Genomic DNA, 23701 nt, shown 5'->3' with positions numbered 1-23701 from the left:
GTGTGTTTAGCATGTGGACTTCTTTTCATTAAATTCACATCTTTATTGAAATAAACTAAAGACTGACATTTATTACACATGACTGATTAATTTTAAACAATGATTTTTTCATATGCCTTTTTTTTTCAAATATATTGTCATTGCAATTCAAAACATGTTGGAACTGTGGAGATCAATTGAATTGAGGGGTGGGAGAACTTAAAATCTTCAGTTTGTATTTCATACTGATATCATTTGACCCTCAAATACTATAGCTTTCTCCAAGTAAATGTAATGCAACAGATGCTTACTAAACAGACAGTACATTGCAGCACCTTAGGTGTGGCTAGAGATGCAAAGGTTAGATAAAACTCCTTCAAGCTTCCAGTCTTGTAAAGGGATGCACAATTTTACCATATACCTGCATTACAGAATTACAAAACAAAGTTTTACATAAGGTCTAAAAGGCTCATTGCCAGCTCGGGTTAGGACTGGGGGAAGCAAAAAGGGCGTTGTAGTAGAGTATTTAAAGAACTGTTAGATATTTTATAGCAAGAGGGTGGGAGAGCACTTCAGTCATAGGAAACATCCTGATCAGACAGAGAATAATGCTTGGCCAGGGGCCACAGAGAGGTATCTAATTTAGCTGGATCATAGAGTATGTGGAAAAGGGAAGCCTAGGTAAGTGTTATGTTACTATATTGTGTTGGGCCTTGAATCCCAGGGAGGGGAATTTGAATACTCAGAAAGTAATAGGAAGCCACTGAAGATTTTTGAGTCAAGTAGGGATATGATAAAGTTCATACTGAAGAAGGATTATTGTGGTAGCATGAAGGATGGATTGGCATGAGGAGAAAGTGAAAGCACAAATTTTAGGAGACTAATAATCTGCACAATAATAAGGATTTATAGGACGGTGGTGACATTGAATGTGGAGTGAGGGAGAAAGAAGACTTTGAAGGATTAAAAAGAAAGAATGATTAAAGGTATTTGGATAATAGTGAGCAAATTGACATTGATGAAGTGTAATAAGAGAGCATATAGAGATGAACAGGCACAAGTAGTAGTGCTTAATTTTCAACCTTCACAATTTCTTGAGATTACCCCTCACGCTCAACCCACATCCCAGGAAATACAAAATAGTCTCCAATCCTATCGTTTCGACTTGCCTCTCTGTCCCACTCTCCACTTCTTTATCTCTTCCTTTTCTCTCTTCATCTCCTCCTCCTTTCTGTCTATCCTATTCCTCTCTGACTCCCCTCCCGTTCTCTCTCTTCCCCCCTCATCGTCTCTCCTCTCCTCTTTCTGCTTATGTTTATCTCAACTTTTTCCTTCTCTTTCATCCCTCTTTACTTTTTATCTAGTGTTAAAATGAAATTTAAAGTTCATTTTTCATTATTGGATAAAGTGTGTTTCCTATTCTTAATTTTAAAACCAAGTGTATTTAATTTGTCACTTGTACAGATAAGTGATCATAACCCCAACTGATAAAATTAAGTTGCGTTTTCCTTCCATTTCTCTCCATTTGGTTCTTAATTTTTTGTTTTCCTTTGAGGTCAATGGCCCTGGGAAAAAAATTTCCCACTTCTTATTTAAATAAAACAGATTATCTACTGGGACTGTAAACTGAGACCAATTAGGATTCTCCCTTTAAAGTCTAATTCCTGTTAAATGGTTGGTACCAAAGCGTTATCTTTGCTTCTTTTAAAATAATGAAGGATAAATATATAAGCACTTTGAAAAGTTTGAATTTCTTTATAGAGGTATGAGCTCATCACTGTGAATTACTTCTGTAACTTTCCTTACTCCAGAACAGATAAATCAGCTTTGTTTTTCACAGAGTTGACTGACTTAATTTTTTCTCTTTTTTCATCTTAATTTTTTAAAAGCCCTAAATCAGTAAGAAAAAGAATGTTTGGAATTTTATCCCCTCTTAATTCCTAAGTTGACCATTTTGTGGAGCTACTAATAAGTAACACAGTGGGTACAAAGCAGGCAACAGGAAAAAACAAAAACAAAAAGGATAAACAACTCTATAATTAATCTGCAAAAATATATTATTGGCTCTGTGATTAATAATCTGTTGTGAAATATATGCAATATCATTGCGGGTATGAAGGGAACCAAGGGGGAAAAAATCTATTTCTATATCCATTATTATGATCACAATTTAAAACTTAATGTTGAAGTTCCTTCTGCCAAATCAAAACTCTGCCTAATTTAATTGAATTCATTTATTTTGTTAGTAATTTTATAAATCACCTTAAGTTCCAAAGTTAAAATAAGTTATAAACTATTTATGATAGTTCTAGAAAGTATAAATCTTGAGAGCAAGGGAACTTGTTTATTTGCTTTTGTGTCTCCCCTGCTCCATAAAGATTTGTAGCAGTATATAATACTTTGCATATGATAGATAATAACTTACATTTATATAGTGCTATAAGGTTTAGAAAGAACATGTGGCAGACTTTCACATGTTAAGTATCTCAACCATTTTCTATGTGATTGCTGTCCAAGGTGATTTATGTCTGTTTGTAACCATTAGTTAAAGTCTGAGGCATGGACAGAAGTGCACACTCATGTGACCCTTTCCCCACTCCCTTCTCAGCATGACTGTCCTATCAGTCTTGGTTCATAGAATCATAGAATATTTGAGCTAGAAGGGACTTCATAGTTCATCTAGTCCAACCCCTTCCTTTTACAGATGAGGAAGCTGAGGCCCGGACATCCAATGCTAAACCTTAAGATCAGAAAATTCTTCTTGGTCTCTAATAAATTGTGCTACAGCCCATTTCCTGTTCAGTAGAGATGGAAAACAACTGATTATTAATCTCAGTACAGGTATAATAATCCTTCATGTACTTAAGACCTGTTCTCAGAGGTGTATTAGAGGCTAAGACTCTGCGGGGAGGAGAGAAAATCTGTCTGCATATGTGCCTACAGCCCTCTTTTTCTCTTTTCCCTCAGTAACTTGATATTCTGGGAGCCAAGGAGCCCTCTAACAAAAATTTTGAGACTTTCTCATTGTGTTATCCATATTTTATGGAGTGAAAAGATATTTATTTTATTTTTTAATGAATTATGAAAGTATTACTTTGTATAGATAAGCAAAAATTTGGCACAATTAATGAACTGAAGAAATACAAAAATTAAGAGGAGAGACAAAAATAAGACTGAGATTAGAAAATAATATAAATGAAAAAATGTCCTACCATCACCTCAGATTTAGTAAGTCTAGAAGCAATCTTATTATTTAAGTCTTATATTGTTATTAAACTATTCTTGTCTTTATGTCTTGTCTCTCCAAGTAGATCATAAACTCCTTTAGGGCTAGGTCCATGTCTTATATTTCTTTGTATTCCTCGCAATGCCTTGAACAAAAATAAATGTTCATTTTGTTGATTGAAAGGTTAAAGGAAATGGGATTATCCATCCTGAAAAAGGGGAGACTGAGGGATGATTTAATAACGTCAACTTTCATATATATGAAGGGGCTCTACTACGGAGGATGGTAACCAGTGATCTCAGGATCTACGACTAAAAAAGTGAGAACAAAGTTGCTTAAACTGCAGAATGAAGGGCTTAGATAAGTTATATGGAAGTTGTTAAATTAGAATGAAATGTTATACAATATTTCCTTTGGAGATGGCTAGCTCTTTATCTTCTTGGATCAATTGTAGTGTAATCTTCTCTATAGATGACCAAGCAGGCTGGATAACTTTTCATGTTCCCTTCCAAACTATGATTGTACAGTTTCTTGAAGGCTTAATCATTATGGATTTTTATGTAGACGCTGGCAGCTGCTGGACCAGGCTAGCCATACAAGGAGGGAATGGGACCAGGAGAGATCTGGACATGTACTGTGTAACAGTCTGTGAGTCAAGAGATCAAGCCAGCAGACAGAGAGCCAGTGATTGACTATGGTCAAGAGCAAACCAAAGGTCTAGGACCTGAGATATTGGCAATGTGGGGAGGAATAATCAGATCTCAGGTGAAAGCAACCAAGAGTCAGGAGCCCAGCTGATCAGGTGGTTTGAATATATATGGCATTAGTGATCAGAATAAACCTAAGTGAGCCTGATCTTAGGGAAGAGACAGTTTTCTCTCTTCCCTCTCTTATAATTTCTGCCTAGGTAGGAAGTTGTTTCAGAATCTAGGCCTGCAGATGTTGGGAAGGTGGCTGCAGCTGGTTAAGAAAAAGGATGAAGGAGCATCAGCTGCAGGTAGGATCCTGATACTAGCTAATTAAGAATTTTTAAAGCCTGTGATTGACCACAGTGATCAGTGGATGAGTGTCATTTGTGATGACTCTTAATATGTGTTAAAATCAGTTTGTATGCTCCTTGAGGACAGAGACTATATTGCTTATCTTTTGCATTCCCTGAAGTGCCTTGCACAGTACTCTGCACATACTAGGCACTCAACGAACATTTATTGAATTGTGTTAATATTCAACATGAAAGTTAATTTGGTCATATCTACATAAATCATTTGGATTGGAGGGTTTGGCTTAATGTGATACTTCCACAAATTAATCTTTCAATATCAACACCTTTTCATGGACTTAGGAATCAAGGTTATGATTCCTCCTAATTACTGTTGATGATGGAATTATCCACCAAACCACTAAAAAAATTAAATTTTAAAGTGTTTATTATTCAGAAGAAATATATAGTAATTCTATCGGTACTCTGAAAGAAGCAATCTTAGCAAGATTTTTATTAATTTTTAGGCCTTTTGACCTTTTTTGTCCTTTGGCAAATTGAATGAATTCTGATTTTTAAAATGTTTATCTAGTACATGATTTTATAACATACTGATAGCATATTTTATTAACCAAAGAACATTTCCACTGTGCTAAACTAATTTTTTAAATTTTATTTCATTACTTTTGACTCAAAAGTACCGGGATACAAATATGCAAGGCGTTGTATACGAATTAAACAGCTATATAGAACAACGATTGGATACAGGAGGAGACAACCAGCTACTGCTCTATGAATTGAGTAGACTCATCAAAATAGGTAAGAAAATGTATTTTTAATCCTTTATATAGAACTTTGAGAAAAGGCAATATGGCTCAGTGAATAGAGGTGCCTTCAAGTCAACAAGACCTGGATTCAAGTCCGGCCTCTGATATATGTTATCTTTGTGTTCCTGGGAAAGTCATTTAACTTTTCAGTTCTCCCAGTGAGCTTTTAAGACTATAAATTACAGAAAAACTGTGAACCTTCCTTAATAGGTAGTTTTCATATTTTATGTTCCTTGCACTGGTGAAAATATATCAATAAGTCTGGTCTACATAGGAAACAATGAATCAAAGAGTTCATCAGTTTATTAAATATTTGCCGAAAAGTTGAACTCAGTGAAAACAAATGAAAATCATTAAGAAATCTTACCGCTGGATCAGTTGTGAAAAAATAATATATCCAACATCCAAAAAGTTAAACTGAGGTAAAATTGAAATGTAGGTCAACACAAAATAGTAAAAGGCCTTGAAATCATATAATAAGAGAATTGAAGGAACTGGGGACCTTTCACTTGGAGAAGAGAAGACCTAGAGGAATCCATCATTCAAAGTGTGGGTGATCATGGGTGAGTAACATAGCCTTTCAGGACTCTTTGCATTATCTATAAAATGGGTGCTAGATGACCTTAAAGATGGATGATCTACGATAGATGTAACTTGGTATCTGAAGGATTGCTGTGTAGATGAGTGATTATTTGGTTCAGAATTAGATGTAGAACTGCAAAATATTAGATCTCTACAAAAGTGGAATGGAATGCTTGGGAAGATGGTAAATCCACCCTCATAGAGGCCATCAAGCAAAGGTTGGAGGGAGAATTTGGGGCTCAATTGTGGGAGGGTTGGGGAATCTGCAGCCTTGGTGGCTCTCTAGGCTTTCAAAGTACATCCCTTTGACTGAATCCAAACTTTAGTCAAAGGACTGCATTTGAGGACCTAGAGGACCACATATGGCCTTGAGGCTGCTGGTCTCTGAGGTTCATTCCAGTTCAGAGATCACTGAGGCTGTGAGACATAAAGAGTATTTGATACTTTTAATGTATATTTTCCTAATAAATACACAACCTAGAATGAAAATAGCACAATTTCTTCAAATAATTCTCCACAAAACTACTCAGATACAGTATTGTGACATGGAGTTGACCCTGAGTTTATTGAACACTATGCCAGTAGAAAACAATTTCTGGTAGATTCTATGGTGATAGAAAGGATTTAAATATAGCCTTAGCAAAAGATTATTTCAGGTTTTTGAAGACATTTAGCTAATTATATAGAGGTATACCACTAACTGGCTGGATAATGGGTAATGAATTTTTTGGCAATAGAAATTTACAAGATAAAGAAAAATACAAAATAGTCTTTGGTCCCATATTAACCCCTTTCACCTCCCACAAGTTGAATGATAACTGATTAAAAAAATAAGTAAAGGTAGAGTTGGAAAAAATTATAGTAGGTACTATACTAACAAACACACAGCTTTAGACTATCTTTATTTTTTTTAATTTTTATTTTTTTAAAGCAATCGGGGTTAAGTAGCTTGCTCAAGGTTATACGGCCAGTTATTTCTGGGTGTGGTGCTGAGGATCTGAGACCGGATTTGATCCAAGTCATCCCGACACTGGAGCCGGTGCTCTTACTCACTGAGCCATCTGGCCACCCCTAAGCAATTGGGGTTAAGTAACTTGCTCAAGGTTACACGGCCAGGTGTTTCTGGGTGGGTGCTAAGTGTCTGAGCCCGGGATTCGATCTCCAGGTCTTCTCAACACTGGAGCCGATGCTCTTACTCGCTGTGCTACCTGGCTGCCCCTAGACTATCTTTAAAATAAACTTAGTGACCAAATGAATATACTACTAAAGGAATAAAATTATATTAATGTTGACTGAGATTTAGATGAAACCCAAAGACAAAAGGAAGTTATAGCTAAATGGAAGAATGGATCACAAGTCCTGAAGAGGTAAGGACAGTTACAACAGTTGGGCTTATGAGTTAAAGGGCAGCCAGAAACATAATTTCATGGGATATTTTGTCATTTCATATTGTGATGACAAGTATTTGCTTGAAAGAAGACCATCATGAAGGTAATTGTAGTTTATGTGCTAATATCTGTTGTAGAGGGAGAAAAACTCTACCAAATAATTGGTAAGATTCTTCATGTTAAATCAGTAAATACTACAGTATTATAAATCTTTGAGGCAACTTTTACTACAGGGAAGAAAATTTGCAAAACATTTTAGACAGTATAGTTCAGAAGGAAGAAAGCAAAGAGACCAACAGTGTTCATGCTCAACAGAAACCTCACTCCTACATATTGTGACTATTTTCTTCAAGGGAAAAATCAGGAGGGGCTGAACAAATGTGGCAAATTCCAAGGAACATCTCAGATAATGAAATTAGATGTACGTTAGAAGACAAAAAACTGGTTGTGGATGTGGAAGACATTTGTGATTTGGGTTGCTTTGTTTAGATCATTTAGATCATGGACTTGTTAATGCAAAAATCAAATAAATACCAAATTTAAAGAATACAAATGAGAGAAAGATATATCATGTCATCAGAATACTACAGCTCAATATATTTACACAGGGCTTTGACACTGAAAATTTAATTCAATTTATACTAACACCTGTTTTTTTCTTTAAATATATGTCTAGTTTTTTATACGTTTTGTTGTTATCATCTGTATTTCCAGTGTATCCTTTACCACTCCCCCCTGAGCAAGTAGTGTTTTAGAGGAAAGCATTTTTAAAAAGGGGGAAAATACCAGTGCAACAAAACTAATCAAAATATTGAAAAAGTCGAACCTCGTCTATAGTTATTCCCTCATCTTTGCAAAGAAATGAGGGAAAGTGCCTTCTCATATCTCTTCTTTTACCAACTTTGTTCATTATAATTTTATGGCATTCAATCCTGATCATTTTGTTGTTTATTGTTCTTTCCATGTTGATTATTGTATATTTTTCCTGGTTCTGTTGATTTTTCTTTGTTTCAGTTCCTATGAGTCTTCCCATTTTTTTCTGAATTCCTTTTTTTTCTTTTTGGAGGGCAATTGGGGTTAAGTGACTTGCCCAAAGTCACACAGCTAGTAAGTGTGTTAAGTGTCTGAGGCCAGATTTGAACTCAGGTCCTCCTGACTCCAGGGCCAGTGCTCTATTCACTGTGCCACCTAGCCACTCCCATCTTTTCTGAATTCTTTATTCTTACTAATTCATGATTTCTTAAAGCAGCTTACCTGATATAAATTCTTTACCACAATGAGGAGACCAGAAGTGACTAGCCACGGACAACACTGGTGTAGAATAGAAACCATTTTCAAAGATCTTTCAGAATAGAATGGTCAAAAATTTAGGAGTACCATTGCCTCACAAAAGAGTAAGAAGTAGCAGAAAGGAAAAATAAATTTAGCTCTGATATAATGCAAAGAGTATTGGTTCTAGAACTGGTGGATGGGTTAAAATCCTGTCTCTTGACACTATGTGACTTTGAACAAATTGCTTGACTATATTGGCTTCTGTTTACTCCTCTGTAAAACTAAGGAGTTTGTATTTGATGGCCTCTTTTGGCCTCTTTTAGGTGTAGGTCTCTATGGTCTCAAATTCCATAGAAAATTAGTGACAGACTCTTATAAGTCAGTTCATTATACAGGCATTTTATGGATTCAGTACTTAGCACAGTGCCTGGGACATAATAAGCACTTTATAAATGCTTATTGATTGCCTGGATGAAACTCAAAGAACCATAAACAGGTAGAAAATAAGAAAGATCTAGAAATATTTATGTAGCAAATTATTTTCTTTAGCAGGGACAGCAGAAACATTACATCTGGACTCTTAACTATTGCCCTCATGTGGTATTACATGATCACATCAAGCCCTTGAACATTTTAGAGCCTCTTAAATGAGGGCTTATATTTGCTCAAAAGTATTTGGTTTATCTACAGGAAAAACCAAGTAGATGAAGAATGTTGTCCCAGACAATAATATACATTCAAATAAATAACTCCTAGAGTTGGTCTGGATACTGTGGATAAACAGTGAAGTGGATCCAGGATTAAATAGAAAGAGAGTAGGAAGAATTATTTTTAGGAAATTATTAAATCCTTATAGTGACCCTAGACCCATTAGTAAATTTTTTTGTGGCTGCTAGTAATGGCTATGTGACTATAGATAATGGAATGTCATAATCTATGAAGAAGCAAATTTGCAGGTCATCCAGTCTAGAATTTATGCATGCCTATGATATCATTCATAAGGCCAAGGAGAGATTTATGGTGGGTGAAGGTAGGATGAAACCTATTAGCTCATAAAAATAGTGTGGGAGAAGTGCTATAAAGAACATTAGAGTACCATATGCTTGGAAAAGCAGACCAGTCGTATGAGAAGAGCAATGAATAATGGTTGGGCAGCATATGTGTTCTACTGGTATCTCTGCAATGATGTCAAGATTTTTGATCTGAACCTGTAGTAGTTAAAAAAAAGCCTGAGCATATGCCTGCAATACATTCATATTTACTTATATGTTATGTATATGTACTTCATATGCATATGGCAGTGGTTGGGAGCTTGCACAATATAAAGACAAGTATTCAGGGTTGAGGGTGGGCATAAAGGCAGGTATGGTTGTATGGCATACATCAGCTCAAGGCCTCACCATCTCAAGGAGAGTGGAATGATGCACATCACAAACCTGTTGCAGTCATGCCATGGCCTCCCTGAGGTAAGACAAAAGCTCTCTCGGATGGGCCTGGTTCTCACTGTGGAGACTACAGCTCTGTGTCATTGGAGGGAGTAGACCCAAAAGTGAAGTCACAGATCTATCACAGTATTAAATAATGACAATGGGTTAAAGAAATAATCAGAAATTAGATAAAATAATTTTCAAACTTTAAAAATTTTTAAATTTCAGTTCCTGTTATGAATAATGTATGCTTAAGTGGAATTCCTAATTAACAGAAAAGTTCTTTTTTTATCCCATTTTTGTTATCTTCTTTCCAAATATGTCTCTTTGCTCTACTTTAACCATTTTTTTTTTTAGCAATCGGGGTTAAGTAACTTGCTCAAGGTTACACGACCAGTTATTTCTGGAGGTGGTGCTAAGTATCTGAGCCTGGATTTGATCCCCAGGTCATCCCGACACTGGGGCCGGTGCTCTTACTCGCTGAGCCACCTGGCCTCCCCTCATCAAGCCAGTTTGACTGGAAATTTTATATATTTCCTAGTCTCCCATATCTTCAAAGAAGGAAAAGTAGTATATTTTTTCATTATTTTTTTCTTTTGTGTCCACGCTTGGTCATTATTTTTTACTTAGAGGTTTGAGTTTTAGTAACCATTTATCAAAAAAAAAAAAGATGTGAAGTTAGAAATTATAACACTTGGCAACTGATTGGTTACAGAAGGTGAGAATGAATGAAGGGTTGAGAATAACACATGGATTGAAAGTCTATATGACTGGGAAGATAGTGGTACTGCATACAGTCTCAGGAGTATTGTATCATATGATATTTTTCATATAATTAAGCGCTTGAGTAGATCCGGGGGCTGCTCAATGTGAGTATACCCTTTATTGGTGTACATGTTCAATTCCTGTCTATTTTTTTTTCATAAATCCTTTGGAAAGACCCACTCAGTGCATTTTTCCTTGATTCTGTTGACATTTTAAAAGCACTAGTGGAGCATTTTTGCGGTCCATTGTATCATGAACTTACCCATGATCATTGTCCTTCCTCTTTGGGTCAGACATTTGGTAATAATCTTTATGTTGTTTTTTGCACATAAGTCATCATTGGAAATAAGCTAGCATCTACATGCACCCACTTGGAGACTTTCCATCATTCCATGAATCATTTGCAATCTGTAATTTGCAGAAATTGTGGTGTTCAGGAGTGATAGTTGTATGACATCTTTAGAAGAATACAGGTGTTAAAAAGATAGGTCTTTGTGCCAGAAAACAACTTGGGATAATTAAAAACCTGCACAATTTCCCAAATGCAATCCAGCTTGCTCCTTTTATTCTTTTCATTTCTGGGTCCAACTCTGTCCTTCTGAATCGCCTTTCATTGTCAGAATGATAGGCATTTTTCATTTATTTAGTTTTTCCTATATTGATTGTTACATATCACTGCTAACCTACACTAATAGAGAGTATTTCCTCACCTGGAGAATGTTGAGGAGACCCTGTAATGTTCTGTTACAATCAGCTCATTTCCTTCTGTGAAGAGGGCCATCTATCTGAGACCTCACCAGTTATAGAGAATACGTCTTCTGTTTGTCCTTTATTCAAAACATTCTTCATCAAGTGACACATTTGGTGAGTGTGTATTTCCCTGTTGTTGGTAATGTTAATCACTGTACAATTATCTCTGTCCTACCACTATTCCCATTTTTCATGATTTTCTTGCATCACACTTCTCTTCCCAGTTTTTACTTCTGCTTCTCCTACTTGATTTTCAAAGTCCTTTTTGATCTCTTCCATGGCCTGTGACCAGTTCGTATTTTTCTTGGAGGCTTTTGATGCAGCTTTGACTTTGTTGCCTTCTTCTTCTTGTATGTTTTGATCTTCTGTGTCACCAAAATGAGGTTCTGTAGTCTGACGTTTTTTATGCTGTTTGCTCATCTTCCCAGCCAAATACTTGACTTTCTAACCCTTGTTACAGAAGAGTAGGGTAGGATTCTGCTTCCAGTGGGGGTGGGTGTACTATCCCAGGCTTCAGGGGTTTTGTATTAACAACTTGAACCCCCACTGTCTGTGAGTCCAGGGCTCTAGAAGCATTTCTGCCATGACTGCCTCTACTGCCTCCACCTCTGCCACCCGGGGTTGGGGCTGGACCCCAGCTGGACCCCGCTCCTATTTCACCTAGGCCCACAAAGTTTTCCCACTGACCTTTTATACTGTCTTTGGCATTTATGGGTTGAGAAGCCTGGAAACCACCACGGCTGCCAGTGATTCTGTCTCGAGAGGCCTGCTCTGGCCTTGTCTGTGCTGGTGTGGTTCATGCCGGACTGTGCTCTGCTCCTAGCCTGGTGCAGCAGACCCTTCCTGTAGGCCTTCCAGAATGTCTTTGGCTGAAGATGTGTTTCACTCTGTCATTTTGTGGGTCCTGTAGTTCTAGAAGTTGTTTAGAGTCGTTTGTTACAGATATTTAGAGGGGTTTGGGAGAGAGCTCAAGCAAGTCTTTGCCATCTTGACTCCGCCTCAGTACCAGTATTCTCTTTCAACCCAAGTGTCATTCTCAACCTTTCATTCCCTCTCACCTTCTGTATCTAATTACTTGTCAAGTGCTATCATTTCTAACATTTCCCCAATATCTCCCTGGCTCAGACCTTTATTACCTCATGCTAGACTATTATAATAACTTAATATTTGGTCTCCTTGCATTAAGTTTCTCCCCACTAAAGTCCATCCATCATCTACTCAGCTGTGCAGTTATGAAGTCTAACCATGTATCTCCCCACTTCTGGATTCGGTTAACTTGAATGGCTTACTGTTGCCTTCAAGATCAAGTATACATTCCTCTCTTGGCTTTCAAAACCCTCTTCATAACCTGGCTTCATTAAACCTTTCCAGTATTCTTATTCCTTCTCTCTTCCTTCTCCTGCCACTCCCACTCTAATCCAGTGACACTGGCCTTCTTGTTGATTCTCTCCCTAGCTACTAAGTCTCTTTACTCTGGGTATTCACTTAATGTCCACATGCTTAGAATTGTCACCCTCCTCAACTCTGCCTCCTAATTCCCCTGACTTCCTTCAAGACCTTTCCAAATATCTTTTAATGCCAGTTCCTTCCCTCCTCTATTGATTGTCTCCAAGTGTCTTGTTTGTACACAGTTCTTTGTTAGTTGTCTCCATCATTAGAGTATGAGTTCTTGAAATCAGGGACTAATTTTTGGCTTTATTTTCCCAGCATAGTATATAGCATGTAAACACAATGTAAAGATGGGAACCATGACATCAATTCTTTTGCAAAAGACTTCATATTCCCTCCTTGATTTTTTTTCAAGAATATACTTTCTACACTTGATGTAGAATATTCTTAATATGATTGCATAAAGATAAGAATTTAGATATCCCCATTAGTAGCTATTGTTATTCAATATATTACCCTCTTTGAGGAATTAATAGTCTTTTTTAAAGCATCTTTCCCTCCTTGAATTATCCTATAAAATGATCAACATACTTGGATGATCTAGCTGATCATTATAATTTTGTCCAGAGTGCTAGTAATGATTGTCATCATCAAAGATTATAGTTTTAGAGTCCACAGAAAGTGCTGTTCTATTATTGACGAACCAAATAGATTCTTACAGGAACAGTGACACATTTGTTCATCTTTCTTGTTGTCCTTTTGCCAGTTTCACCTGCTCTCAAAGTGATCCTGTAGCTCAGTTGGATCCTTGGTTCATGTGCCAAATTTTCTGTAGACTTATTTTTGCTTTCACTGCTTTTTAACTATTTAAGAATAGTTATCATTATCTCCTAGAATCTCCCTCCGCTGAAAATTTGTTTGGATTTTAAGTCCATGTTGCCCTTGGCTACTATTTCTCTTTGTTTAACAAATTTGTTGTTTCTTGCTTACTTAGCCTTTGCTTGAAACATCCATTGAGAAAGAATAAATTATCTTCCAAGTCTTCACTGATTCTACTTCTGAATAGTTTTAATTATTTGGAAATTTTTCCTTACCTAAGACTTAAATCTTCTCCTTTATAACTTCTACCAGTGATTCCTAGTTTTATACTTTGTTGTCAAGCAGAATAATCTACAACAAAACTCACAACATACACATATAATGCAACAAAATAAATTCCCACATTTCTGGATTTTAAGTCTGCCCCATCTTTGGCAGAAGATGAGTGCCATGATTCATTTTCAGTATTCTGAAATCCTGGTTTATGATTGCATCAATCAAAGTTCCTAGATCATTTTCAGATGAATCTCATCTAATCATGTCTTTCACATCTTGTATTTATGAATTTTATTTCCCCCAAATTATCCTTTATTCCTTTTTAAAATTTGATTTTTCAAGGTAGAGCCAGGTTGGTGGAGTAAAGGCAGGAACTCTCCTGAGCTTTCTCCCAATACCTGAGTTCTCCAAATACCTTTAAGTAATCATTCTAAACAAATTCTAGCATGGAAGAACCCACAAAAAAGACAGAGTGAAACAATTTTCAAGCCCAAGATAACTTAGAATGTCAGAAGGAAAGGTCTGTTACAGTAAGGTGAGAGTAGAGAGCAGTTCAGTGCACATTGCCCTAGCACAGACTGAGCCTCAACAAATCAGGAGCAGGCCTTGGGGCAGCTGAATCAGTGGCAGTTTCAAGATCTCTCAGCCAACAGATAATAACGGGATCAAACCGTTGGTCAGAAGGAGATTTCCTGGCATTGGGAACAGGACTCTGTTGCTTTGCCCATATTTGGATCTAGGTAGCAGTCCTGGATGACATTCTGAGGTCAAGGAAGAGAAGTAGCACAACTGAGCTTGTGGCTAGTCACAGTCCCAAGATTGAAAAGACTGCTTGTGGTCACTCACAAACTAGTGTGTAGTACAGGAGAATAGTAAACACACCTCTGCCTAGATCATGCCACCTTGGAAGAGCCAAAAGCTTACAGGTCCCAAGAATTACCTCTGAAAACAGCTGCACAAAAAACCAGAAGCTTGGAACAATGCCTCCTTCATTTGGGATTAGATCCTCATGTAGAGTTAAAAGTCAAAAAGTAGGCTGAAAAATGAGTTAACAACAAGAAAAAAATCCAGACCATAGAAATAGAAAGTTACTATGGTGACAAAGGAAGGGTAAAACACATACTCAGAAGAACACAACAAAGTCAAAATTTCCCTTATCCAAAGCTTCAAAGGAAAATATGAATTGGTCTCAGGCCATGAAAGAGTTCAAAAAGGATTTTAAAAGTCAAGTAAGATATAGAGGAAAAATTGGGAAGAGAAAATGAGAGAAATGGAAGGAAATTATGAAAAAAAAGTCAACAACTTGGTAAAGGAGACACCATTCTCTCCCCTTCTGCCCCCCCTCCCAAAACAATACCAAAGAAATAACACCTTAAAAACAAAAGGGACCTGATGGTAAGAGAGACAGAAGAATCCAAAGAAGATAAGAATGCCTTGAAAAGTAGAATTGGCCAAGAGGAAAAGGAGATACAAAAGCTCACAGAAGAAAATAATCCTTAGGATTGGGCAAATGAAATCTAATGACAAAATCAAAAGAATAAAAAAAATAGAAGACAATATGAAATATCTCATTGGAAAAGCAACTGACCTGGAAAAAAGACCTAGGAGAGATAAATTAAGAATTATTGGACTACGTGAAAGTGATGATCAAAAAAAGAACATAGACATTATCTTTTAAGAAATTACCATGGAAAAATTTCCCTGATATTCAAGGACCACAAGGTAAAATAGAAATGGAAAGAATCCACCAGTTTCTTCCAGAAAGAAACTATAAAATGAAAATTTCCAGGAATATTATAGTCAAATTCCAGGCCTCCCAGATCAAGAAGAAAGTACTGCAAGCAACCAAGAAGAGACAATTTAAGAATCATGGCTCCACAGGCAGGATGACACAGAATAAGCAGCTTCTAAGTGAAAGGATTAGAGGACTTGTAATATGATATTCCAGAGGGCAGAGGAGCTAGAACTATTCTCCATTAATAGATTACTTCACTCATAGAAAATGTTACTGCCAACCAGGAAATGAGGAGGTAAAGACTTCAAAACATTAAAAGTAGATAGCATTGGGGGGGCCAGGTAGCACAGTGAGTAAGAGCACCGGCCCCAGAGTCGGGATGACCTGGGATCGAATCCAGTTTCAGACACTTAGCACCCACCCAGAAACACTTGGCCGTGTAACCTTGAGCAAGTTACTTAACCCCAATTGCTTAGGGGCAGCCAGGTGGCTCATTGAGTAAGAGCACTGGTCCCAGAGTCGGGATGACCTGGGATCGAATCCAGTTTCAGATACTTAGCACCACACCCAGAAATAACTGGCTGTGTAACCTTGAGTAAGTTACTTAACCCCAATTGCTTAAAAAAAAAAAAGTAGATATAAAGTCTATTCAGTAAAGCTTATCTCCTGTACATACATATACATATACATATACATATACATATGCATATGCATATGCATATACATAAATAAATTGAGAACATTTTCAGGGAATCTGAATCTTTTGTCACCCTTACTTTACAAACACTTCTAAGTGGCACATCTGATTTTCACTATCAAATTAGAAAGGTTATAGTTGACAACAAGAGGGATGAAGGAAAAATAAGAATTAAAAAAGTACTTCACTTGGAGCCATTTAGTTGAAGAGCAGAAAAGTACATTTTTCAGTAGAACAGGAGGGGTTCATTAAATGACAGTACAGTGACATGTTTAGAGTGATCATCTAGAGTCATCAGAAAAAAGACTTTTATATTCATTATTATCTGTTTAATAAGCCAGGGAGGTGTGTGATATGTTTTAGTAAGGTTTTCATCCAAAATGGTTAAATGATGTTAGTCTACTAAAATATGGTGAAGCCCTTAGTTCATTAGGAAACTTGACTATTTATTAGACATTCTCTCAAAAACATGTTGGTTGGGGGGCACAGCCAAGATGGCAGAGTAAAAGCACAAACTTGCTGACAGCTCCGCCTTCAACCATCTCCAATATCTGTAAAAAAAAAAAAAGACTCTAAACAAAGTTTAAAGCTAGAGAACCCACAAAGAGCCTAAGAGAGAAACAAATCTCCCACTGATGGCAGCCTGGCAGGCCAATAGGAGAGGGCTTTTGCTGCATGCTGGGAGCCTAGTGCAGTCCCCAGTGAGCCACTTCTAGCCCCAAGGTGGCCCCAACCAGCACCCAGAATGGCCAGAGCAGACTTCAGGAGAGTGACTCACCAGCAGCTGTGGTGGTTTCCAGACTCCTCAACCCATAAACACCAAAGAGAAAATGAAAGGTCAGTCTGGAACTCTGTTATAAGGGTGAAGGAACAGCAGAGTCAGGCCCCTACTCCCAGGGTGAGAAGTGGCAGGAGTTGCTGTGGTTGCATGGCTACTTTCAGAGCTCTTGGCCTGCAGATCATAGCGACCAAGCCACCATTCAGAGAGTAATAGCTGTTGCTTTGACCTGCCTGCATCTGGATCACAGTCTTGAGTGGTAGTCCTGGGGTGTGCAGCCAGTGAGCCAGAGCTTGTAGGGGCTGTAGAGAAGGTGCCCAACTAATAAATCCGGCAGTTGCAAAACCCCCAGCAATTTGGGACAAAGCTCTCTCCATTCTGTAAGCAGAGTTCTACTGTGCCAGAGAGCTCAAAAGTCAAGTAATTGGCAAGATGAAGAAGCGCAATCAGACCATACAGTCCTTTTGGGGGGACAGAAAGGATCAAAGCATGAAACTGGAGGAGGACAATGAAGTCAGAACTCCTGCATCAAAAGCTTCCAAGAAAAATATGAACTGGTCATAGGTCATGGAGGAGCTCAAGAAGAATTTTGAAAATCAGGTAAGAGAAGTGGAGGAAAAAGTGGGAAGAGAAATGAGAATGTTGCAAGAAAATCATGAAAAGCATGGCAACAGCCTGCTAAAGGAGACCCAAAAATACACTGAAGAAAATAACACTTTAAAAAATAAACTAACTCGGGGTGGCTAGGTGGTGCAGTGAATAGAGCACCAGCAGCCCTGGAGTCAGGAGGACCTGAGTTCAGATCCAGCTTCAGACACTTAACACAAAAAACTAGCCATGTGACCTTGGGCAAGTCATGGCAGTGCGAAATATCTCACTGGAAAAACCACTGACCTGGAAAATAGATCCAGGAGAGATAATTTAAAAATTACTGGACTACCTGAAAGCCATGATCAAAAAAAGAACCTAGAAATCATCCTTCAGGAAATTCTCCAGGAAAATTGCCCTGATATACTAGAACCAGAGGTCAAAATAGAAATTGGTAGAATTCACCAATAGGCTCTTGAAAAAGATCCCCAAAAGAAAACTCCTAGGAATATCATAGCCAAATTCCAGAGATCCCAGGTCAAGGAGAAAATATTACAAAGCAGCCAGGAAGCAACAATTTGATTATTGTGGAAACACAAGTCAGGATAACACAAGATCTAGCAGCTTCTACATTAAGGGATCAAAGGTCTTGGAATATGATATTCTGGAGGTTAAAGGCAGTAGTGTTAAAACCAAGAATCACCCATCTGGAAAAAGTGAATATAATGCTTCAGGGGAAAATATGGTCATTCAATGAAATAGAGGGCTTTCAGGCATTCTTGATGAAAAAAAAAAAACAGAGCTGAACAGCAAATTTGACTTTCAATTACAAGAAGCAAAAGAAGCATGAGAAGGTAAACAGGAAAAAGAAATCATAAGAAACTTATTAAAGTTGAACTATTTACATTCCTATATAGAAAAATGATAATTGTAACTCATGAGAGTTTTCTCAATATGAGGATAGTTGAATGGAATATATATGTATATATGTATACATACACATATATGTATGTATAGGAGGGTATATGTGTGTGTGTATATATGTGAATGTGTGCATATGTGTGTACATGTATACATAGACAAAGGGCACAGGATGAGTTGAATATGAAGGGATGATATCTTTAAAATAAAATTAAGAGGTGAGAGAGGAATATATTAAGAGGAGGAAGGGAGAGATAGAATAGGGTAAATTATCTCATATAAAAGAAGTAAGAGAAAACTGTTACAAAGTAGGGGAAGTGCAGGAAGGTGAAAGTGATTGGGTCAACCTTACTCTCATTAAATTAGGCTTAAGGAAGGAATAACATACACAGTCAATTGGTTATCTTTCCCTACAGGAAAGTAGGGGGGAAAGGGGATGAGGGGCAGTGATAGAAAGGATGGCAGACTGGGGGAGAAAGAAGCAAATACTTTTGAAAAGGAACAGGGTCAAAGTAGAAAATAGAATAAGTAGGGGGCAGGATAAGATGGAGGGAAATATAGTTAGTCTTTCACAATGTAATTACTATGGAAATGTTTTGTGGAACTACACATATACATCCTATGTTGAATTGCTTGTCTTCCCAATGGGGGTGGGTGAGGAGGGAAGAAGGGTAAGACTCTGGAACTCAAAGTTTCAAAAAATAAATGTTAATGCATGTTACATGCAACTGGGAAATAAGATATACAGGCACTGGGATATAGAAATCTATCTTGCCCAACTAGAAAGTTGGTGGGGGAATGGGGGGAGGATATAAGATGGAACTAATTGGGGGAAAGGGCATTCAGTACACTCGCTATTTTGGGGTGGGGGTAGGGGAGAGACAGGGAGAAAAATTTGTAACTCAAAATCTTGTGGAAATGAATGTTTAAAACTAAAAACGAATAAATAAATTGGATTAAAAAACAAACATGTTGATTAGCTGGTTTTACTGTGCACTGTTGTAATTGAGTGGAATATATTTTCATTAGTTTTAGGGGTTTATCATAGACCACTAACAATATAATAATGATAGTTTTAGGGAAATCGTTTGTTTTTTTTTTTTGAGGGGGACCTAACTTTAATTTACCCTGTAAGTCCCATGCTAGTTTTAAATAATTAAATAATTACCTTTCCCAAATGTTCGTTTAGCCCTTATGTGCAAGGTGGTATGTTTAGGTGCTGGGAAGTATGCAGACAAAAGTGAAAACCATCCCTGCCCTTGGAGAGCTTCTGTTCTTCTGGTTGATTCATGTGTAATAGTAATAATAATAATAACAATAAAGGGATGCTTTCTTGAGCTGATTGATAAACAGCCTGTGCAAAACCATAAGGGTGGAAAATAGAATGCCAGATATGGGGAAGAGCAGGTTGACCAGTTTGACTGGAATATGGAGCTTATAAAGGATAATGTATATGTATAATATATGTATAATAACTGTGTAATAACTCTGGAAAGGTAGGCAGATTGTAAAAGATTTTAAAAGCCAAGTAGAGAAATATCTGAGCCACTGACTGTTCTTGAGGAGGGGAACAGCATAGTCAAATTTATGCTTTAGGAAGATTACTTAGTCAGCAGTGTCAAGGATGCATTGGCAGGAGAAGAGAATGGAAGCAGGGAGACTAGTTAGGATGTATGATGGTTTAAATAAGGGTGTGCAAGCCATGCGAATGCAGAGAAGGATCAGGGGGAGAGATGTTATGATTGTAGTATCAATGAGACTTGGCAGTTGATTGAATATGGAACATGAGGGAGGGTTAAGAGTCAGGCATGCCACTGATTTTGGAAATGTCCCTAAATCCATTGAGAAATATTTAGTGAGATATATTTTAAGTTTTAATTTTTGAAAATTCATATATATATATATATATATATATATATATTTCCTTTGGAGAATAATTATTGCTTTTATTGTTACTTTGGCAGCCACAAAAGCAGATGGATTTGCACTGTATTTCCTGGGAGACTGCAATAATGTAAGTATGTAATGGATTTAGATTCTGATATTTTATATTGTCAAGAAATTATCTATTCTTTCTAATATCTTATAATCATTAACATCTTTCATAGGAAATGACAAACTAAATGACATACGTAAAATATTTTAAGTCATAAAGAACTACTTAAAATGTCAGATATTTTATTTAAGTATCTCTTAAAAATTCATTTGAATTATCTTCAATAAGTATATCTTTCTAAATTTTTTCTGATAAATAAAACTTTTGAGAAAAAAATTTAGAAATTGTCATTATTTTTTCAAAACTGTATTTTTGTTTTTTAAAAATATGTATTTGATTTTTGAAAACTTAAAAAATGGAAAATTAGATTGCTTTAATATTTACTTTGTTATTGCTACTAACTCCTTAAAATAAACAGTGGCCTTCAGTAGTTGTTCTGTGTAATAAGGCAGAAGCAGGGGGCTTCATCTATATTTCAAAAATGTTATCAGTTGTAAGAAAATAAATTGTTCTTTCCAAGTTATCTGTAGCTTCTGAAAATGATCCTATGAGTGGTAGGTTGGTAGGAAGGGGTTCAAGAGGCTTACTTCTACAGTGAGATCCTTCTTGTATCTGGTTAGCTTTGTTTAAGGACAATCAAAATTCTCTAATTCTACTCGTATAGTGACATTTAAAGTAAGATTTTATTATGATTTTTGTCTCACCAGTAACATTCAATTCCCTTCATCTTTTATAAAATTAAATTTTTAGCTTATGTGTCTGTGTATATAATATTTTATAACATACTGTAACTATTCTTGAATAACAGGATTTAGAATATCGATTATATAGAATTTCATTGTGATCATAAAGCTAATATTGGTCAAGATTTCTTTTTAGATTGCATTTAAAATGTGTAGCATAGTGCTGATCATATTAGCAGTGTTCAGTAAATATTTAATTGACCACATTAGCTATGTACACATGGGGGTGTATGACATATTGAAGGAGTTTAGTACCTCAGGTGTGAGGGCTTGATGAGCCCTTTTCAGGTCTGCTCATCCATCTTTGGTGTGCAGTTGTCCTTCCCACTCTCACCTGTGGCTTCAAGAAACTGTAGCATTCACAGTCACCAAATCCCAGTAAAACCATCTCAGCAAATGGGCTAAACCAGGTTGAAGGTAAGCAAGGGGCCAATTGGTAAGGTATGAAGACTTCCCCCTGGGGAATGAGTTTATGAGAACAATTTGTTTCAATAGCCGTGAAAGTAGCTGAGGTAGGCACTGGGGAGTGCTTAGAGCTTGGTCAGACATGGAAGATGTTAGGGTCATCCACTCCATCCCAGGCCATTGTCACTCATCCTGACTTTTGTCCCCACTAACCTCACTGACAATGGAAGAGAGAGTGAGGGTGATAAGTTTGTGTAATTCTGCTTCACTTAAATCCAGTTCATGCACAAATCAAGACATCTTCCCATGTCATTGGTCCTCTTTGAAAATAAAGGGTGTACAACAAAAATTGACCATATTAGCTCTCATTTCAGTCTTTCAGTCTATCCATCTGTTTGCTTTCTTTCTACCCTTAAGTTGCAAAGGTGAAGTTAGCAGATTTTGACTGATTATATTATTATCTAAAGACCATTTCCCCTAATTTATTTGATAGGAATTTGATTTTTGGACCTGTATATTTCTTATTACTGGCCTTCTATTTGTATTTTTTAAATGTAATTTTATTTTTCTTTAATTATCAAGCTTATTTTTTTCTCCCTCCTGCCTACCTTCCCATATTCCCTATTGAAAAATTAAAAAAAAAAACCTAAAAAGACTCTTTTAAACAAGTAAGTTCAAATAAGCAGAACTAATTCACATATTGTTCATGTCCAAAAATGATTATCCAAATGATGATCTCCTTTAGTTTCCATTTAAAAAAATATATATATACCAAACTTTCCTATTTCTTTGATCTCTTTAGTGTGTAGACCTAATAGTGGTTTTGCTGGCTTAAAGATAATCTATACTTTTACTATTTTTTCAAACTGTAAAGTAACCTTTTTTAAAATTAGGATTTTAAAAAAATCAATAAAATATTTTTTTCTCCCTTTTAGGGATTTTCTATTTCTTTGGGTATGAAAGATAGTACATATGATTCTTGTTAAATTGTGTTTTTAATGCTTTAGACTTTAATATGCACATCATGTATGAAGTTTGAGATTATTATGGTATGTAATTTAAGATGTTGGTCTAAACCTATTTTCTTCAAGTCCCCTTTCCCATTTTTTCCACAATTCTATAAAAAAGTTCTTCCCAAAGTTTTTGATTCTTTTTTATCTGCTCTTTTCTACTATTCTTTTCCTCTTATACCAAAATTTTTTATGATATTGCTTTACAGTACATTTTGAGATCTGAACATTATTCTTTCTCCATCATCCATACTTCTAAAAATTATTTTCTTTGAGATATAGTAGATGTCTTATTGCTCCAAATGATTTTTAATATGTTTTATTTTTCCCCAATTACATGTTAAAATAATTTTTAGCATTTTAAAAAATTCCAAATTCTCTCTCTGCTTTCCACCCTTCCAGAGATATTAAGCAATCTAATATAGATTAAATATGTGCAATCGTGTAAAGCATTTCCATGTTAATCATTTTGTACAAGAAAACTCAAATTGAAAAGAAAGTAATCAAGAAAAAAGCATGCTTCACTTTGTATTTATAAAGTGTCAGTTCTTTCTCTGGAGGCAGATAACCTGCTTCATCATGGGTCCTTTGGGATTGTCTTGGATCTTTGTATTGCTGAGAATAGCTAAGTCATTCAAAGTTCATCATTACGATATTGCTGTTACTGTGTACAACATTCTCCTCCCTCCACACCCCTGCAACATGCATCATTTCCCTTTTTTGTTATATCAGCCAATCTAATAGGTGTGACATGGTACTTTAGAATTGTTTTAATGTGCATTTTTCTGATTGATAGTTATTTTTTCATATGACTATATATACTTTTGATTACTTCTTCTGAAAACTGCTTTTTCATATCCTTTGACCATTTATCAATTAGGAGATAACTTGTATTTTTAAATTTGACTCAGTTCTCTTTATATTTGAGAAGTGAAGCCTTTATTAGAGATAATTATTGCAAAACAATTTCCCCCCAGGTTTCTGCTTTCCTTCTAATTTTGGTTGCATTGGTCTTGTGTATAATTGTATATAATCAGAATTATCCATTTTATATTTTGTAATGTTCTTTTTGTGTTTGGTCCTAAATCTTCCTTTATGCATAGATCTAAATAAACTGTTCTATGCTCTACTGATTTGCTTATGCTATCA

At 36.3% G+C, this 23701-nt stretch overlaps 1 protein-coding gene across 2 annotated transcripts in view; it reads left to right on the top strand.

Moving 5' to 3' along the window:
- The window catches only part of PDE10A (phosphodiesterase 10A), a 245877-nt gene that overhangs the window by 101325 nt on the left and 120851 nt on the right, over positions 1–23701 (top strand). Inside the window, exons 1-3 of one of the 2 annotated variants that reach the window (XM_069070405.1) lie at positions 2235–4202; positions 4883–5003; positions 20363–20412. In XM_069070405.1, the coding sequence (XP_068926506.1) occupies positions 4182–4202; positions 4883–5003; positions 20363–20412 (192 nt within the window). In that variant the 5' untranslated portion in view covers positions 2235–4181. Of the gene's footprint in view, positions 1–2234; positions 4203–4882; positions 5004–20362; positions 20413–23701 lie in introns of those variants that run through there. The other variant, XM_069070406.1, reaches the window with a different exon arrangement.

Source organism: Petaurus breviceps, unplaced genomic scaffold, assembly GCF_028583685.1.
Source record: "Petaurus breviceps papuanus isolate PSGF00001 unplaced genomic scaffold, PetGlider_PUasm1.0 90808, whole genome shotgun sequence".
Taxonomy (NCBI): domain Eukaryota; kingdom Metazoa; phylum Chordata; class Mammalia; order Diprotodontia; family Petauridae; genus Petaurus; species Petaurus breviceps.
Note: the sequence above shows the minus strand (reverse complement) of the source record. Positions and strands in the feature narration are given on the sequence as shown.